Here is a 19,908-nt window from a genome sequence, read left to right as displayed (position 1 = left end):
TGTATCGACACCATTCTTCTAATGCTGCTTGAGAGTTGCTTCTTAGCTCCACTATCAGCAACCATCTTCCCTTGCTTGTGACGCCCAGCTGACCTTCATGTTTACTCATCCACTCCCATCCCCATGCTACCACCCCCTGCCCTGCCAGTATCGCTGCTGCTGGTGATCTTCAATTTTTCATCCCTTGGAGGGATAAAGCCTCCCTAAAACCTTTTGGAGTGTTGTTTTCTCTTTCCTTGCCACTGGCTTTCCCTGTAAAAGTTTCTGATTTGGCAACTGCAAGAGATTCAGCAGAGGTTTTGAAGCAGTGGGATGCAGTTTACATGTGAATTAAAAGGCTTTAAATTGTACAAAGTGAGTAAGATGTTTGGCTATCAGTACACAAGCTATTGTTTTAGTGTGCCACTTTTATTTAAGGCTATTTTGTTTCAACTGTCTTACCCTTTAGGAGGCTTAGGCATATACGTTTTTGTTCTTTTAATTATCATGTCATGCTAGAGTGGTGTGCTGTAGAGGAATGAAGCTGGGTTAATTAGCATTGGTAATATACAGCTGTGGGCTGGCTTCAGGGGCGGTGGGTTGGCTGATGTAGACAAGGTGCAGCTGTGGCTGGTTAAGTTAAGAGGTTGGGCAGCCAATGAAGAGGGAGCAGCCAAGGAAGAGAGGTGGAAGAAGCAGAGAAAAGAAAGGAGAGAGAATGAGCACCCTGGGTGAGGAGAGACCAGGAAAAGGCAGCAGAGGGACTAGCATGAAGAGTATGCTGGTGTGAGATGGTAAAAGACCTTGTTTCAGCTCGATAGTTTTGCTAGTGCTGTGACAGTGTGCAACTAAATGTGTAGATGTTTTAAAAAGAGGGAGTGTAATGAACCTTGCAGATAAATTTGTTGTGAAGTACCAAAAAGCAAGACCCTTTGTTTGCAATGATGTTGGTAATCAAATACCTATCTGTCCTCCAAGTGGGCAAATGATTTTCCTCGCTTTCAGTAAGTGGTAGCACAAGTTGGCTTGCGGAACAGGTAAGGACTCTTTCTTGGGAGAACGATAAGCTGTTAGCATACTAGTTACAATGGCCATAATTCAGGAAAATGGTTACCATCGTATTTCATTGTAAAATAAGGTTTGCATGTTACTCCACCCAGGGTTTTATTTTGTTTTTATAACTTCTTAGGGGACTCATCAGCATAAAACGTTTCTGAGATGCTCCTTATTAATGAAACCTTTATGTAATTTCTTTGATAATGAGAGCAATTATCTCTGCTTCACAAATGGGACCTTAGTAAGAGTAATTGGCTGGCTTGGACCACATCAGGACCTGGTTTGTTTTCCAGCTTAAGCTCTGTCAGTCCGTATGTGCATCATCTGAGTTGTCTGTCATTTGTGGAAAAAGGCGTTGAGTAGGTGGGAGTGATACAAGCATCAGAGGTGGCAAAGTATGTCATGTTGATATTGAAGCTGTAACGCTTGGTAGAGAAGAAGTATTTTAGCATAGCGTGTCTCTTGATTGTGAAGCTGAAGTCCCACGTACATAATCTTACTTAGTTAACATCCTGTTCTAATTGCTGTTAAAAAAAATGTTTTGTATGTGATGACTATTGAATACCAGTGAAGAATGACAACCTGTTAAAAGTTTTTTCTCCCCACCCCCCAAGTGTTTTGAGCTTTTCATCAAAAATCTTACTACTTTGCATTTTTAACATATTTGTCCAGTCTAGGGATTCTATGAATTAAAATGCTAGAGTTCTAAACCTGGTTTACTGCCTGTCTGATTATCGCTTAACCTACTTAATTCTCTTTATAGGAGCTCATTTATGTCCCTTGAGGATCTTTTCTCTGCCATGTTTCCACAGACATATCACAGAACATATACTAGTATAAAACAGCTGTCCTGTTTGGTGCGTTCTAGCAGAGGGGGAGTACAGTAAAGAGCGAGTTGAAGAGTACTCTTGACAGCAGACTGGCTTTTCCCTGTTGAAATCCCCTTATCCAGATTGCAACAGCTTTTTCAGGCTGAAACTTGATGTTCCCTATATCTGCTTTGTTGTCTTGGCACCCCTCCTTGAGCTTTCAGCTGAAGTTACTTCTGTTATAACTAGTTGTATGACTTCATACAGAAATCGGTTTGTAGGAAGTGCAGATTTCTTTAACTGTTGGCTTTTTTGTCACTATCTATTTTGCCTCTGTGAGAAATGCACAAAATCTGTCACAGTTCTAAGTCTTTGAGAACAATTTGCATGTGCTTAGTATAGTGTTATTTTATGGGCTTATTTCTCCAGTTACCTGATCCGGCTTTCAGACTGCACATACGTCATGTGAGTTTGGCCGTATGCACAATTTACTGCAGCAGGATTCTGCTGAAAACAGAAATTACATTTTTATCAATTTGCTCCAAGTATGGCAATGTTTAAGAAAATACCAAATTCCAACTTCTTTCTCTGGGGACTGTAGGGAATTACAGGATTTTGTTATTTCTGAAGAACTTAGTGGATTTGCTGATATTCTAATATTTTAAAGCTGGGTTTTACCATTGTATATGCCCTATTAAGGAACTCTCTAGACTACATCTGAGTAGATCTAGAATTCCTAACTGAGTAAAGTGCCTTTTTATGTTATAAAAAAAAACACAGCGGAGAGCAACAAAGAAGGCAGTCTCAGGCATGAAACTGGAGATAAAATTCAAATAGATAAACTTGCTGAATTAAAGGATATCTTACTCTAATTTGTTATGGAAGGGTGATTTCTGAAACACAGCAAGACTTGTTTTGTCTACAGCAAAATACTCAAAAGTAGTAATGCAGTCCATGTGACAAACTGCAATGTTGTTCAATTGAAAAACCAATTTCTATTTAAAACTGCAAGTATTTTTCCACCAGTGCATTTATGAACTACCTAATGGAATGAGTCAAAGGTTATCAAACAAAAGAAGGTAGGAACTTGTCATTTTGGTATCTTCCAATGGCAGTTTTCCTTATGGTTGAGGTGCAAAATGGTGGAGAGAAACTCACAGAATTAACTTGTGAGGAGCCAGAAGTGCCACTGTAGTAATAAGTTTATCATGAGAATATTTAAAACAACTTTCATTCCAGAATGGAATTTTGTTTTTTGCTTATTTATTTACAAACTTCACAGCTGAATTTTTCTAAGACTGACCCATTTCCATGTTAACCATATACCAGTTTTCACAGACAGATTTACTGTAATAGTTACTAGAAATGCAAGTTTACCCATCTGTTGTTTTATGTGCTTCTTCGCTTCTTTTTGGGTTTTATTTTGTTTTCCCATGACAGTGTAGGTACTTCAGAAGCATGTTTGGGTTTTGAACTTAATTTTGGTTAAGCCTGACTTCTTAGCATAACTGATTTCTTTGATGGTATTCCCAGAAGACAATCAGTGAATAATGTGATGCACAGGTAGTATATATTTAGCTGATAGTTGTCTTGATGGATCATCAACTGAGAACATACTTTAAAAGTTACTTTTTGTTTACAAATTGAACTAGTTTCATTTTTTAAAAAAATATGGCTGAGGAATGTCTTAAGTAGGTAACAGAAGCATGCCAGTACATCATTTCTTTTCAAGATTCTTGCTGCTGTTCACTGCATTCCTACTTAAAATAGCATTGAATTTAAAAGTATGAGCCAGCATATTGCCCCCTAAAGTTACTGACACAATTGTCACTTCTTTCTAAAATACAATCATCTTTCATGATGAAACCTTAAGAGTTGAAGAGCATTGCACAGGCAAGTATATACCGTTTTAAAACAGTAAGTCAGAAATGCTGTTAAATCTAGAACTACTCTTGGTCTTGAATGGATTGTAAATACTACAAATGAATGGAAACATCAACAAGAGAGAAAGGGGCTAAATATACTTGCATTTTAGATAGGCTCTTGAATGTGATACATTGGTTTTGATGTGGTTTTTTTTCTTATTACTGACTAAATAGTATTTGTAATATCAGACAAGTGATAGTTGTTCTTGATTGACAGAATTCTTAAACCATGTCTTTGACATATAATCCAGCTGTGTGTTTTACAGTATGTGTGTGGGTATGCGTATGTGCAGGTCTTGTGACATCATTGCCCTGTCTATGAAGGAGATGCTTCTGCATCTCTTCAGGTCACATCACTAAATAAGGTTGAATGCACCTGGCATATTCTTGGTTTCTCCCCACAGCTGCTCCAGATGGAGTGCTACTTCATCTGCTCTTCTGGTCACTTTTGCAGATCCCTTGCTGCCTTTCTCATCTTTGAAATGTCTGTCTTGTGTGTGTTTGGATTTTGTTGAATGGTGTGTCCAAAGATTATTTCCTGAGTACATTCCACTGATCATACCCATAAGAGACATCCACGCAGCTTACTGCATAGTTATATCCCCAGCCACTGTTGATTTGTCATATCATCCAAATCTTGTGCTTGTGATTAACAGGAGTAGAACCTATGGGAATCTACCCCAGGATGGGCATGGTGTCAACCATCTTATGAAACCAAATGGAGCTTCTTGTAATCTCAATTTTCAAGTTTAACTTAAGTAATTTCAATGTTGGTTTATTTTTATTTTAATGTAGGATAGCTTTTCTTATTTCTTCTGTGCTGTTTTATTTCAGGAATGTTTTGAAATATTAATCTCATAATAGTTAAGGATGGTTAAAGGATTAAACCAGCCTGTAGATCTTGGTCAGGAGAATTTCCGTGGCTTGTTTGATGTTAGGGACTGCAGTTTCCTGACACAGTTTGCATGCAGCAGAGATTTACAGTTCTAGTGTAGCTTTTGCAAACATCATTATACTTTATAGGACACTTGAAAAATTTTACCTTGTAGATGGCCATTCTTGAGAATACAAGTGGAAGATGGTCTAAAATCATAACTGTATGTTCTTTATTTCTTTCATACTCAAAATTTTTGTCTGGAGTTCCTGCATAGAAGCTGCTATGCATCTTGTTTGTCGTATTTCATTTTTGTAAGGAAAGGCCATACGATGTTTTAAGAAGACTGGTTGTATATTGAACTACTTTGAGACTTGACATAAGTCTGTAAATCAGATACTTGCTTTATGGCGGTTGTTCTCTACAGTGCTCTGTGAATTTTGAAATAATTTATGAACCATATGACACAAATACAATGAGATTATTCTAAAGACTATCCAACCTTCAGGTTTTTTTTGGTAGATTTGTGTCTCATAGTGTGGTGGTCTTCATTTTAGTCTGCCATATAAAGAATGTAAAGCTAGTTGTTAAAAATTGACAGAACACCTATTTTACTATTGTATTCTTACAGTGAGTACAAATCTGTGCCAGTATTAAGCTTATCAAGGAAAAAGACTTTTTAACAAAAAAGAAATATAGTGAAATGTACTGTTTTCCATGTTTATATACTGTTAATACTAGAAAGTTGTTGCTTGAAAGGCTACCGTATCATAAGTGCATAGTATACTGTTAGAACTTATCAGTCACCTTGGAGAAATGAAGTGACTCATTGTGAAATGAAATGACGGAACAAAGGATCTTAACTTCTAGTTTTATTTTGTCTTTCATTCTGAAAATAAAATATATCTATTTGTACCTCTGTGCTTTTCATGGTGTTTTTTAATAGCTGTAGTTTATCACTCAAGGGTTGGGATTTTGCATCTAGTGAGTTGGTAGTATATATATTCTATTGTATATTAGTTCCAGTTTGGGCCAAATAGGAATTATCTTTGACACTGAGAGGTAGGATCATAAAGAATGGCGGTTTTTACTGTAAATTGAGTTTATGCTATCTTTTACCAGCTGATGAAGTTCCAACTTCTATATTTTTGACTTAAATTGCAGGCTGATTTGGTGGTTACCAACATGTGGTTTCTGGTAGTCACTTATTTTTTGAGACACTCACTTCTCACTGAACTGCTCATTAAAGGTCACTTTTGTAGATACTTTGGATATTCAAGTATGTTGCCTTATGTGAAAACATTGATTTGTAACAGAAGAGAAATGGAATGAAGTGCTAACCTTGCTTACTAAAGACTTAAACAGCAACATCAGAAGCCTTAGTGTATAGATGGGTGGAAGCTCTGTAACATCAGACTGAGATTATAACCTCTAATTGCTCTCACATAATGATAGTGTACATCTTGACAAATACCATACTCATTGGAGGAGCAGGAAAGGGAAGATACTGCTAAAATTCCTAAAATGGTTTCTTTTTTTTAATTTGTATTACTGTATGTATCGTTCAGCTCACGTAAAGATGAGATTAATCAGTTGTAATGCAATGATTGATTGGTGGTTTGGTTTTTTTTCTGCTCTATGCAAAATCAAAACTATACATTCTCCAGGGAGATTTTGTAGTATTCTCTTAGTTTGAAGTTGGCTATGTTAACATCATGAGTGAGCTCTTCTTGAGCACTATCTATAGTAATACTGCAAAACAAAAACGTAATTAGTTTTCATACTTTAGTTTAACAGCCTGAAGCAAATTATAGAATTCATTTAATATACAATCATAGAATCACTTCATAAGTGATTATAGAGAAGATCATTTTGCAACTGAAGATGACAACATTTTGAAGTGTCAACTTAAATTCTGTGTCAATAATTTATTTCCAGTTGTTGCTAACAGGTTTGTGTGCTGGAGTATGCTATACTGCAATGTTTCTTGTAATGAAAAGGATTTTTCTTGAAATCTGGAGGTTTTGTGGGGGTTTATTTTACTATTTTTTAAATAACTATTGTTGATGGTTATTGTGTTATGTACTCGGCTGAAGGTAAAGATCAGAGACTGCCACAAACTGTTTATTAGATGCTTCAAGTTCTTAACATTTGTATGATGCTTTTAGTTCTTCCATAGTGGAGGTTGTTAGGAAGTGTTCCACAGAAGAATTTAAAGATCTTGTCAGGATTGTATCTGCATTTTGCTTGGTTAATTTAACTTGAAGTTGTGGGCAAATCTGATTTTTAAGCATGACGTACTTGTGTTTTGAAAGAAGAGCTTGTGTTCACCTGATCAGAACTGGGCATGGTTTGTGGTAGCATGGCTGGTTATCTCTCTGAACTTGAATCCAAACATGTAGCTCTTTCCCTTTCTTTCCTCTGTTACCATGAGTATTTTTAAATATTTGTACATGGGTCTACCAGTGGGAGTTGTAAATACTTTTGCAATATTATGCTAAAGGATGAATTGATGGAAGTGCACCATTCCTACGTTTTTAATGAATGGTTACACTGTCAATGTGTTTTGTGCAACAGAGGACTGGGTTCCCACAGTAGAACAGCAAAAGTAGTTACAGGATTAGGAGAAGGATCTGTATGGAATTAGGCTGAGTAGACAGGAATTCTTGACTTAGTAAAATTGTCATGCAACTGGAGTACAACTTCTGGGAGATGTGTTGGCATAAACATACACACATGTGTGTGTCTATATAGGTGTGAACAAGGGACTTAAATACAAGAGGTGATTTCTACTTTTTACCTCATCAGTCTAGACCCTGTGAAGATACAAAACCTAAAGACACTGTTACTTTCCAAAGGGTTTAAAATATATTTATAAGTGCTGCATGAACTTTGTTGTATTTACTTTTGTAGCTGATTGGACACTAATCTATGAGTCTGAAAAAGAAGCTGCAGTCTTTGTGTACAAAGTTTCCAGGTGGCTTCCTGTCCTAAGATAGAAGTGACAAAGTTCCATCTGCATATCTGCCCACATTTGGCACAGCCCCAGTTACTCTCACACCTTCTTACAAACAGTACCACAACAGTGTTTTTCAATATCCGTGTGTATGCTTGTAGCGTGACCGACTAATGAATATGTTAGTGAATACTGGAATAACTTAACGTGGATAGGAAGATGCCTACTGCTAATTTGGCAACCATGTGACACTGTCATTGAGTAAACCTTCTGTAACGTTATAAAAGTCTGCACTGGGATAGATGCTGTGATTCAGAAGTTTGCCAGCCATTTACTGTCACTGCAGACTACTGGTACTGGCTGCTGGTGTTAGCGGAAGAAGCAGCAAGAGGCAAACAGCCTGGCTACCACAGCTGTGGCTTCAGTCTCTGATACCAGTTACTGGTCTTTAGCAGCTGCCTCGTTTTATTGAGCTGTTAGTTTTGTAACAGGGCTGGAGAGCAGCATGAATTGCAATGCGGTGTTTCTCTGTTGTGGTCTGTGCTGTGGCTCACCCTGAGAACAAGTGGCAGTTCTTTCTCGTGAAGTGAAATCTTGTTAGGGGTGCAGGCAGCTGCCAGAATGCCCTCCAGCGCCTGTACCACCTCCCTCAGTCAGAGCATGGACAGCTTGAGCACTGCATGCGACTGCTCCGCATGGCAGCATGGAACGACACAGAATGGCTTACAGAAATGCTGCTGTGAAGAACTGTCAGTCAGTCTCTGCAAAAACTTTTGAAGGTCTTCAGAGCAGCCCGGTGCAGTGATGCAGCTGGGTTGTAGGCAGGGCTTCTCCAGTCTTCCCCTCTTGCCCTGCAGCTGCAGCCTTCGGTGCACTGTAGCAGCACGTTCCTGTTAGGTATTGTGTAGAAATACAGGGTGCTAATAAAAATACCAATATTTAATCTATCTAATTACTAATTTTTTTTTTACAAAAGCATGGTCATTAAAGAAATTTAAGACTCCGTGTTAATATCAGTGCACTTCATCAGTCTTCAGGGCATATTCTTTATTGGTTTTTGGGCTACTGTCTTATACATTTATCAGTATAGAAAATAATCTTTTGGACAGTTTAAATTCAGTGGGGAGTATTTTTCAGCTTTTTGGTATATAGACTTCATATTTGGACATTGTAGCTTTCTTGCACCAGTTTTAAACACTTATTTTGAGACTGAAAGCTCTGAGCTTACCCCACTGACTCGGAAACCTTTATCATGCATGTGTAGTCAGCCATGTGTAAACCTTTGCAGAAATAAGATCAAAAGCTCCAGGGTCAAAGTCAGAATTGTTTTTTTCCCCTTACGCAGTTCCTATACTGTAGCTCAGGGTTAGGTATTACATTAGTACAGTGCGGTGTGTGCTTCAGTGACTTCTTTTCTGTCAGAGTTAAGTTTTGTTACTCTGATGGTGTATCACAAGAGGTTATGTGGCAAAAAAACCTCTTCTGTTATCCCAGGTATTGTTAAAGGAGCACCAAAAAGTTGTCTGGGGCTTGTGAGAAGCTGCCTTTTACCTTCTCAAAAGCAGTAGTTTGTTGAGACGGTCAACTTCCCCTGGTTGCTCGGGATAGCTTGACCAAAGCATTTCACTGTGCTTTTTACAGTGGTTAAAAGACAACAGCTCATCTCTCCACACTTTACTCAGGCAAAGGACAAGATAATCCCCTTAGCCTGTTAAATGCTCCATCCCATCTGGTAGGTGATAATTGCATTGTAAGGGGATTAGCACAGTGGGATATGCTTTGCTTATAGTGTAATGAAAGCTTCACTACAAGTGTGAAAGTCAGCTGAGTGCATTTGAGCAGTTTGGGACTTCACATTTGCACATTTTTGTAAACATTTTAAAATACAAGCTTCATCAGGAGAAGGTGTGCAGTACCTTTGCATGCCTTCACATGTGTGTAACAGACTATAAATTTGTTTTGAGACATCAGTAGTCTAAGTAACTGTAACCCTCTTGAAGGAGTGGTGGAATAAGCTTTTGTTTAGCTGAACGTTTTTAGGCAACTCTCAGATTATAGCTGTATTAAATGCATCTCAAGTGCTGACTTTATTCAAAACTCCTACGACTTTGAAATCATGGGGTTAAGTTGTTGCTAGTATAGGAGCTGATGTTATTAAACACTACCTAGAAATCTTAGTCAGTAAAGGTGAAATTTGAATAAGCCACACTGTGAAGAATATCAGAATAATTTTGTCAGTAGGGATAAGAGGATTTCAAGCTGAAAGTGACTCTCCTTGTAGCTAACCAGAATAAATGTTTTGAAATTTCAATTTCAAGCATGAGACTAAGATAGTGCAGAATGACTCTTAAAAAAAAAATTTAAAAATGCTCCTGTGGGTTTTTAAGTTTAGCTAATGCTATCAGTAGTGAAGACAGTAAATCTTAGGGCTCAGGGCATTTCATAAGCCAACTATAACTTGGCTTCATTATCTTTCAAGATGTTTAAGATCTGTTTGAAAGTGTGTTATATAGGGTGGTAGCATAGGGTTGGTTAGCATCCTGTTGGTCGTGATCTCTCCAGTCTCCCCATATGGTACAAGAAACGAGGCGAGTTGCTCAGTACTGACCAGTATGTGCCATTTGGCTGGTTTGAACATTAACCTGTTAGGTCTGAACAGGGCTTTGTTAGCCCACACCGCACCATGTTAGTAGATAGATTAGAAACTTAAGAAGTATGTGTATTTTTACGTAAATGAGTGTCAGGCGTATAAATATGGACTGCATGTGGTAGATTCTTTAGTGATGTTGTATGATCTTACTGTGGGATTAAATTTTCTAATGAATGAAGGTTCTGTGACCAGCTGCATGGTTGTTGTTTCTTTAGTTTCCAGTTCCTGATTTAGCAGCTTGCTCTATGTGCCTGCAGGAGTAAGGGCACAAGAAAATTTAGTGGTTTTAATGGGCCATTTGCAGTAACTTTGCCAGTCTGTGGTGAGGTGGTTGACCATGGCTAGCTCAACTTTCTCTTACTTATTCACAATTCTGAATGCACAGGATCAAGTAGAAAGCTGCTTTTCCAATGTTGTGGTGATGAGACATGGGAGTGATTTCACAGATATTCTTTTTTCCTTCCCTTTTTCTTATTTCTTTTAAGGTGGCTGAGCACTAAAGAACATTCCTTAATTTTCTTTTAGATTGAAGGTGTTTACCTGAGGAGAGGAAATTTTGAGGAATTTGCTCTTTTTTCTGACATTCTGTAATTTTAAATAAACCTGAGTGAAAGGTTATGGGACTCAAAAAACCCCAAAAAACAAAAACAACCCCCCAAACCAACAAAAAACCCTCCAGCCAACAAACACACCTCTCTCCAAAAAAGTGTCCCCTCTTCCCACCCCAGTCCTTTCTGAAGTATGAGTTTGTCACATGAAAATCCCACTTGAAAGAACTGTTACATTGGTAATATACAGAAAATATTTTTAAAGAGGAATTTTCAAATCTTTAGAAACAGGGTGGGGGTTTTCTAGCAATGTTTACATATATTTAAAAGATATACTAAGTATGTAGCAAACCAAATAATACGTGGTATATAACCATTTTTCTTCTTATTTAGGTGACAAACAGCATGTTTGGTGCTTCAAGGAAGAAGTTTGTAGAGGGGGTTGATGGTGACTACCATGATGAAAACATGTACTACAGCCAATCATCGATGTTCCCACATCGGTCAGAAAAAGATGTAAGTTGAATACGCTTATTTTGTCCCCTTTCAATAGCAAGATAGTTTCAAGTACATGAAATATATGAGGAGGGGCTTCATTTAGCTTTAAGCTGTACATGACTCCTTTCAGTGGCAAGTGCTTTAATTTTAGTGAGTTTATGCATGTAAACTTCAGCCATGTGCTTGCCAGGGCTTTACTTTTTCACCTTTAAGAATTGAATTTGTAACTTAAATTGGGTTATATCTTGTGTTTACATGTGGTTTTGTTGTGGTTTTGTATTTTACATCGTCAGCTGTTCTTAGTTTTGGGAAATGCCTTGTGCAGCTTGTTTGTCTGCTCGGGTATTCTAATTTAGGTATTTCTTCCATTTGTGATGACACAAAGTTACAAACCCCATCATTCTTAAACATTTTTTCCCCTTGGTAATGTGTTATTGTATGTTAGAACTGCACTGGCATTACTACAACTCTGCTTATTATTTAATAAATAAATTAGCCAGTAAAGTATTTCACTTTTATATGGAGTGCCATGTAGAAATACATGGAAGACTGAAAGCATGACTTGAAGTTCATGTCACCTGAAGGTCAATCCATCTCATGACAGACTTGCATTTAATATGTGTAAGCAACATATAGGCTAGATTTTCTTTTTAATTAAAAAATAAGTCCTGCAGGCTTGCAAAAAGGTGTCATTGCTTCAAGTCTGCCTCCATGACTGTCCAGAAATATAGTTGTTTAATAGCAGATGTGAACATAGTCTTGATAGAGCTTAATGTATGTAAACAACCATTTCCTATAGACTCTTAACTGAATTTTAATCCAGATTTAAAAGTGAAGGAAATAAGTTTAGAGCAGAAAGCTTTTAAAAACAAAACAAAAGTGCTTAAATGCAGCTTTCCAATTCAGTTTCAGAAGTTACTTTAATGAGAAATTTCACGTGAGCCAGCAAAGGATTAAAATGTACTGCAATGAAAAGAAAATTAAATAGGATGTTCTTTTCTGTTTATGCCCATTACATAAGTGCACGTACCACAGATACACACAGGCACAATGGAATATTTATGATGTTGAACATACTTTCTTTTCTGTGAGCACAGAGAGGTGCAGGTAGGGCTCTGAAAAACAGCAGACACTTATTTCTCTGAAGTGATTCTTGGGTATTAAGTCCCTGCTTTTAGATTGGATGCACTGAGGGAGAAACCCTTATGGTGTAGTAAGGAAGGTGAAGTGAGATGGATGCTATGCTGCACAGTGTACACAGTGAAAGCTGATGCTTGGCATGTTGTTGACACAATGAATGAGTGTTTTAGTTGCCTACTTTTTCTGTAGGCAATGTTGCAGAAGTGGATCTTAGAATGGGACTTCAAGAGGAGGAAGGTGGGTGTTCCAGACACCAGGAATGACAAATAAGAAATCGTGAAAGCTTGTGGGAGAAGTGGCCAAAATGAGTCATAGAAGCTGCTGTAATTGGCAGAAGAGTGATGTCGTTCCGACAGGAAACGGAAGAGTGATTTTTGCAAAAGCTTTTTAAAGTTTTTTTTTTTCCCAAATCCTTTTTAAGGGGTTTTTTCTTCCCTGTCGCTTCACTATTGACCATTACAACTTAGAGTTTATGCTCATGAAATCTTAAGCCATTATATGCTATTGTAATTTTTTTTGAAGTTGATCAAAATAAATATATGGCGGTGATATTGACATTGTACACATTTGTTTGCTCATGTATAGCTAAATGTATGTTCTGTGTTACATGTTCCTTTTGATATCTCATTTGGCTCACCTTAGATGAGAGAGGTTGCAAAGGGGGTTGTTGTATTTTAGTTTCCGACCAGTCTTGCAGCTTTGCAGACCTTTTCTATTTGAAAATAACTGTTTTCAAATAGTTTCTCAACTTGAGTTCTACTAAAGATGATGTTCTGTATATGAGAACACAATAAATACACTGCCTGTGTTGTTATTTGGATGACACTTAGTATGGACAGACAAAAATAAATTTGCTCAGAATTTTCTCTGAGTAAGTTCATAAGGGCTAATGTTCAAAATCTGGATCCAGTTTAATGGACACCCTGGGGGTAAAAATTCCAGCGTTCTAGATCTTGAAACACTTTGAGTCTTTCTGTCTTCACATTTATATTGAAATGGAGTAGGTAAGTTGGGGATAAAATAAAGGTAGAAGACACTTTGCAGGAAGGAGTAAATTGCTTTTATATTCAGAAAATCCAACCGGTAATAAAAAGTTTAAAACATAGCATACACAATCTCTTTGTAAGCTTACAAAAAACCCGGCATTCTTTATGCCTTTTTTTGTAGCAGAATTTTCTAAACAAGGTGTAGTGTTAGTGCAATTTAAATTATTCCTCTTTTTCCACTTTTGGTTTCTTGAATGTCTTTACTAAGGGCACATAAAATTAATGTGTTGCAGGGTTTTGCCACAAACTTGTAGAAAATGAATTAAACTTTTGGGGTTTTTTCCCCCCTCCAATGTATCATATGTACGCATGAATCTTCTAGAGTTCTTCAACCTGAAATAGAGTGGTTCTCAGGGAAGCCCTCTGTGAATGGCCTCCTTAATCACTGCTTTTTGGAAAGGGCTAAAGCGTGTTTGGTATTTACAGTCATACTGGATGTGACTAGGTCTTTTTCTATTTCTCACTTTGTTGAAAGCCTTCCTGATTCTGACTTTAAAATCTGCTACTTTCCAAGGAATTGTTACTGTGCTTGTGTATGTGTACTCCAAGCAGAGGAACACATGGAATGGTGAAACCTTCCTAAAACTGAGAGTAGAGTAAGGACTATTACTGCAAGCATATTTTGTATTAAACTTCAGAACCTAATTTTCACTTTTGCAGTAGAATTTTTGTCCTTGTGAAGAGGCATTGTGGGCTATGTGATAACTCTCACACAGTTTTTTGACTGGGTTGGGAGCTTTTTAGCTTTTTTCCTTGTTTTAACACCTAAGGTGGAGGCTTTCATTTTTTTTCAAATAATATTAGGAAATAGTTTTTCATTCAATAAGTGAAAAAAAGATTTAGAACCTATCTGAAAAAGATGTGAAAAAATATTGTATGCGTTTTAATAAATAATTTTCATAGCACTTAAAGTGGTATTCCTGTGACTTGTTGCTTTGGTTAATTTGAATTTTAAAATAATTTCCTTTACACAGAGGTGAAGTGAACTAAGGCTGCTCAAGTCCTGTCTTAAAATTTGAAGACTTTTTACAAGTTGGAAGAAGTAGCAGCAAATAGTTGAGGACATACTATTTTGTTATTTTTAATCCAGAGCCTCAGTGTAGCTAAAAACTAAAAGCTTTCTTTTAATTTACCTGCTTTTTCATTAGGGAATACAGTTCTAGACAGTCAGGGCTGATACGGTAATTGAAATGGAAAAGTTGCAAGTTATTCATGCACAAGTGATTCCAAAATCATACAGATGCTGTTTGGGTCTAATGTTTTAGGCATAAAATTGCAGTTCCTTAGATGAGATTAGGTCTTAATTAAGCCATCTAATGCTTCCTTTTTACTAAATCAGTGGCTTTACCTTGAGTCATCAGAAACCTTGCAGTGCTAAGTAGGGAGGTGGAACAGAGCACATCCATAAATGCTCTGTCTATGAATTCTGGGGTCAATGCATGATAACCAGGTCAATAATCCTTTGGCAAATAAATGAGATATTTTATAGAATGCTTTAAGAAAATAGTTTAAGATTTGGCTTGAAACAAATGTGGTCCTGTAACTTAAATTGACAAGATGATGTACAGTGTGCTGACAAAATAATTATAAAGCTTATTTGTAGCAAATTTCACCAGCTTAATTGATCTGTCTATGCACTCAGCAAAATCATTTTGAGGGGTACCTGTATTTTTATTTGCATAGAGTGACAGTGGTAGAAATTGGTAACTCAAAGCCTTCATACACTTCTGAATTTGTCTTCAAATAAGTAAAAAAAAAAAAAGACAATGAGCTTTGAGAAAAGATGGGACCTGTTCAGTCTGAACTTCTTTGATTTCTCAGGTATAAGAATGTAAGAAGTGCTCTACAAGGTTTGATCAGTCTAGCCAAATTTTTTAATGATGATCTGCCCGAATTATGAGGAAAGTTAGATAATTTTTTTCAGTGAATGCTTTTTCCATTTCTTGGCCCAGTGCTTTGCTGTTCATTTTCTCTCCCAGTTGCTCAACAAATGATAAAATGCTCACACTAATATAGTAATAATTCACTGATTTGCACTTCTTATGTGTTAGTTTGAACTTACTCTCCTCTTAATGTGTTGCATAATTCTGGACTTTCTCAGTTGAGATCTGATGTTCTTTTGCAGTTCAGTTCTTTCAAAATGTGGCCTCCTGTGAAGTCAAACATATTTTAACAATTGAGGCAAGCAAACTCAAGACTGCAGATTAGATTTGGGTCTTTGCAACTGGTAATCTAGCTCCCTGGCCTACCTTGCCTGGAGTAGGAGGTCCTCAGATATGGTTATTGAGCACAGCAAAACGGGTTATTGATTCTGGGAGCCTGCTTTCCAGAGTTTTCTTCCATCCTGATGTAGTGGAAGCGTGTCCGTGGTAGATCAAATTCAGGTGTTCCTTTGTCATGACAGTTGCATGAAGGCAGATGTCAGTGTGTGTGTCTTGTAATGGACACAGTGGTGGTGATAGAGCAAAAGGGGTGGTCAGAAGCTGATATCAAAGCCTTTTACTGCAAACTCATATTGAAGTTATTTTGTAGAACCTTTATCTAACTCTTGCTGTGTTTTGAAATGGCCTTCAAAGAGGTGGTACTTTTACAAGAGAGAAAACCCTGAAACAAGATTTAGCTTACAATGGAGAATAGAGATCCAGGATCTTGCTAAGTCTAGGAAACTAAATTTGGAAAGGTTTAATCAGTCTTTTGGAGTCAGCTTTGGCTTTAGGGTTGCTGAACAGCATGTTGTTCCAGCTGGATTGTTGACTTCTAATGATATTTTTTAGGATTCGAAGGAAACCTGTAGTATCTCGTTTCCCAAGGCATCTTGTTTGGCATTTGCCTTAGTCATTGCATGAGAGTTTGTTAGCTTAGTCATAATTTAACTTAAGATGTTGCACTTGGAGGAGTTGTAAGGATTTAAGAATTCCCATGGAACCGTCATGTATCAGGAGCAGTCATAGCATTCATGCTAATACTGCCTGGTTGAATAGAGCTACTTTGCATTAACGTAGCTTGTCATAGTCTGAATAGTTTTGATCTGTTTGTGGAGGACAAAAAAAGTAATTTATTTTCTTCCCAAACTAAGCTTTAATGTCTTTAATTATAAATGGCAAATGCATATTTCATGTAGGTTGCTTTGCATGTAAACATACTTGTAGATTTGACTGAATAGTGCATTGGTTTGCCTTGCTTCCTTTGTGAAACACATGGCTTAACCTTTTTTCTTTGAAGTGTGAGCTGCGAAGCAGCAGAGTTGCTTTTTACCTTCCCAGAGAGTGATTTTTTGCATCTTTTAGCGAGTACATAATATGTTTCTTTTAAAACAAACCCAAACTTTAAATGAATGAAAACTGCAATTCCATTAATGAAAACAGCTGGAAGGACTTGCAGGATTTAGAAACAAATTGGGGGAGTTTCAGTCTTTTAATGCAGTACACCCTCTCAAAGCCTACTGACATTCTACCTATAGCTTATGTTTTCATAATAGTTGTACAGTATGAAGAAAGAACAAAAGGTTTAGAATGCAAAATGCAGCCTTTTACTGTCACCTTTAAGTTGGTACCTGGATGGGTTTATCAAATAAAACAAATGATAAACTAATGTTACTTAGTGTATAAAACCCCATTTCCCTCTCTGTCACACAGTTTGCAAAAAGTATATATTTGAATTGGTTATTTCACATCACTTTACAATTTGAAATTCTGTCACAAGGATTAAATTGTGTTTAGATTTTTTCCTATAGAAGAACTTAATGACTGTGGTAGGTGTTGTTTCTGTACTTCATCTAAAAGCTATATTTTACTGCATCTCCACTTAAATTAACAATACATAATACTTTTTGTATGTCTGCTTTAGCATTTGAAGTGGTTCCTTGGACCGGATTAATTCCATGCATAACATCTGCATTTTTTAGAAGGGGGAGGTTATGGTTTCTTACACAATAACTCAGTTCACTGAACATACTGTATTGTAGTATTGGTGGTTTACTTACTGAGTGTGTGGGTGGGTTTTTTGTTTTGTTTAAAGTTTTTTCATATGCAAGTGGTTATTTAATTGAAAGAAAATATTTGCTTTATTTTTCTAGTTCTTAGTTGTTTATGGCATTTTTTGTAGCAGTTTTCAACAAGTTTTCAGTAATCTTTTGGCTCGTTAATACACTGTACCATCAAACTGGATGTCTCTACCCAGGGAGAATTTTTTTGAGAGTTTAATAGTCATGTTAACCTCATATTAATAGTGTTATGATCATTCAAGGCAACACTTTGCCTTTCAGATCTTGAGATACTGCTGCCAACAACAATGCAGTTCTACCTCCTTGTGCTTCCCAAGTGCCACTGGAGGCAGAAGACCACAATTGTAAATGATGAAATCTGAATGACTGAATAATTTATTTTTCAGTATTGTATTTAGTTTTGTATATCACAAATAATTTGGTAATAATTTTTACTTGCAGATAGTACCCTGTAATTATAAGGTTTTCAGAATTTCTGTATTGATCTCTGATTTTGAGATTTGGAAATATTTTCTTGCAACATGAGTATATTGTGAGCACAGTATTAAAAGGTGGTTTGTAATCTAGAGGAGGCCTACCTAATAATACTACTAAAAAACAACAAGCAGAGTATAGAAAAATCTGTATTCTTTTAATCTGTTGGCTTGATTTATTATTATTTTTTATAACATAAAAAGTATAACACTTTCTTCTTTTGAGGCTGTGGGTCAGCTGTTTTATTATTAAATAGTGCAGCACAGATGGCAGGTACCAGAAATAAAGTAGTGCAAATACAAAATGATGCTGATGTTTGCACCTGTGAGAAACGCATCATTTATCAGACCAGATATTACTCACAGACTTATTTGCTTATTCTAACACGCTTTGCTTTTAGGAGTTCACTTTGTAGTGTTGGATTGATGTATTTTAACTTCAGCTTGCCTTGTGTTTAAGAAAGTAGCTTTAGGCTGTAACTGCATAATATAGAAACCTTTGCAGAAGTGTTGCTTTATGGAGTTTTCTTGGTGCCGCCGCGCTGAGGTATGGTACCTCGGCAGTTATGGTGACAGGCAGCTGTCCCTTCGGTAAGTTGGGGGGTTTGCTTAAGAGGCAGGATGCTGCAGTACGGGGGAGGCAGGGAACCCTGTCAGCCAGCTTTGCTGCTGGGCCTCTTCCCACTGCCTCCCTCTGCTTTCTAGGAGGCTTCAGCCTGTGTTTGCCAGTCTCTCAGGATGGTTGTAAAGTGCGGCAGTTTTTTCAGCATTTTGGCAAATTTAAGCAGTTGCTGGTGCTGGGGGTTTTTTTGAGATTGTTGATACTCTGAAAGTAATTTATTGCAGTAAACCCATCACAAGCTAGTGAAAGCAGTTGCAGTAAAATCTCATTCATCACTAGGGATAGGAAATTGCTTGATAGTACCTTACAGCTTACTAATTTTTGGTGTGGAACAGTCCAGAAAAATTGGGCCATCTGCTTGGATCATCAGTTGGTTCAAGTTTAGATGCAGAATCTTCCATGTTCAGAACTGCACTATGACTGTTCGAGACTTGGGAGTAAAATCATGTTCACATCTTAGTTGACTGTTACCAATTCAGCCCATGAGTCTGCCAGTACCACTGAGTGGTGGTCCTTCCATACACTAGGAGAATAAAGCACGCTTCATGTTTCACAAGATCTGTTTGCTCAGTTGCCTCCTTGCTCTGTGGGAGATGCAAGTCTTAGGCATCCTCTGTCTCCTAACAACATGTACAGGGAAAGTCTATTGAAACAATCAGTCTAGTTCCGTCATACAAGGTTGGAATAGAAACAGAAATCCCCTGCTATTTCACAATTTGAGTTTTGTAGCTGTTAACCACTGGCAGATTGATCTAAACCTAAATGCCAAAGTTTTGAAGAGTGGAGGGTTTTTGTACATGTACAGGAAAAGCTATCAGTGTCAGAAGCTTATTTCAGAAATTCCTTGACTCAATTGAAGATTGTTAATCACTCTTTAAAAAAAATTGGTATTGTATACATATTGTTGGAATGTGCTGTTTGTTGATGTGACCTCAGTCATTTAGTACGTTTTGTTTTTCAAAGGTTCTTGCAGGTATAACTCTGAGCCTTTGTTTTCCTAATATATTAACATAATTGGGTAAAGGTTACAAGATCTTGGCAACTGGAAGAGCTTTAGTCACCCTAAGGGTTAGACTGCTTTAGTTTTTATTAAGGTTATCATGACCTTTGGCTGTTGTAGACTAAAAGAAATTGAAGAGTGACTTTCAGCCATTATATTTTGTGTCGTGTGGCTAGTAGACCAGTCGGGTAAAATAGTGATTGCAGAATGCCAGAAGGAATGTGTTTAATACTAGTAGTGTTCATCTGAATCTTTTGGTAGACCAAATTTGAGTAGACTATAATAGTGACTCAGAGGTGGTGAATGCAAATAAAGGTCCTGATAGCACA

General features: G+C 37.2%; 1 protein-coding gene across 9 annotated transcripts in view; it reads left to right on the top strand.

Moving 5' to 3' along the window:
• The window catches only part of CNOT2 (CCR4-NOT transcription complex subunit 2), a 91,502-nt gene that overhangs the window by 43,108 nt on the left and 28,486 nt on the right, over positions 1-19,908 (top strand). For 6 of the 9 annotated variants that reach the window (XM_055807371.1, XM_055807372.1, XM_055807373.1 and 3 more), the window contains 2 exons: positions 11,191-11,313; positions 12,625-12,672. In XM_055807371.1, coding sequence (XP_055663346.1) covers positions 11,203-11,313; positions 12,625-12,672 — 159 coding nt within the window. In that variant the 5' untranslated portion in view covers positions 11,191-11,202. The remainder of the gene's footprint in view (positions 1-11,190; positions 11,314-12,624; positions 12,673-19,908) is intronic. The other 3 variants (XM_055807375.1, XM_055807376.1, XM_055807374.1) reach the window with 1 other exon arrangement.

The sequence above is a fragment of the Falco peregrinus genome, chromosome 6 (genome assembly GCF_023634155.1).
Source record: "Falco peregrinus isolate bFalPer1 chromosome 6, bFalPer1.pri, whole genome shotgun sequence".
NCBI lineage: Eukaryota > Metazoa > Chordata > Aves > Falconiformes > Falconidae > Falco > Falco peregrinus.
This window is presented reverse-complemented; position numbering and strand designations above follow the sequence as displayed.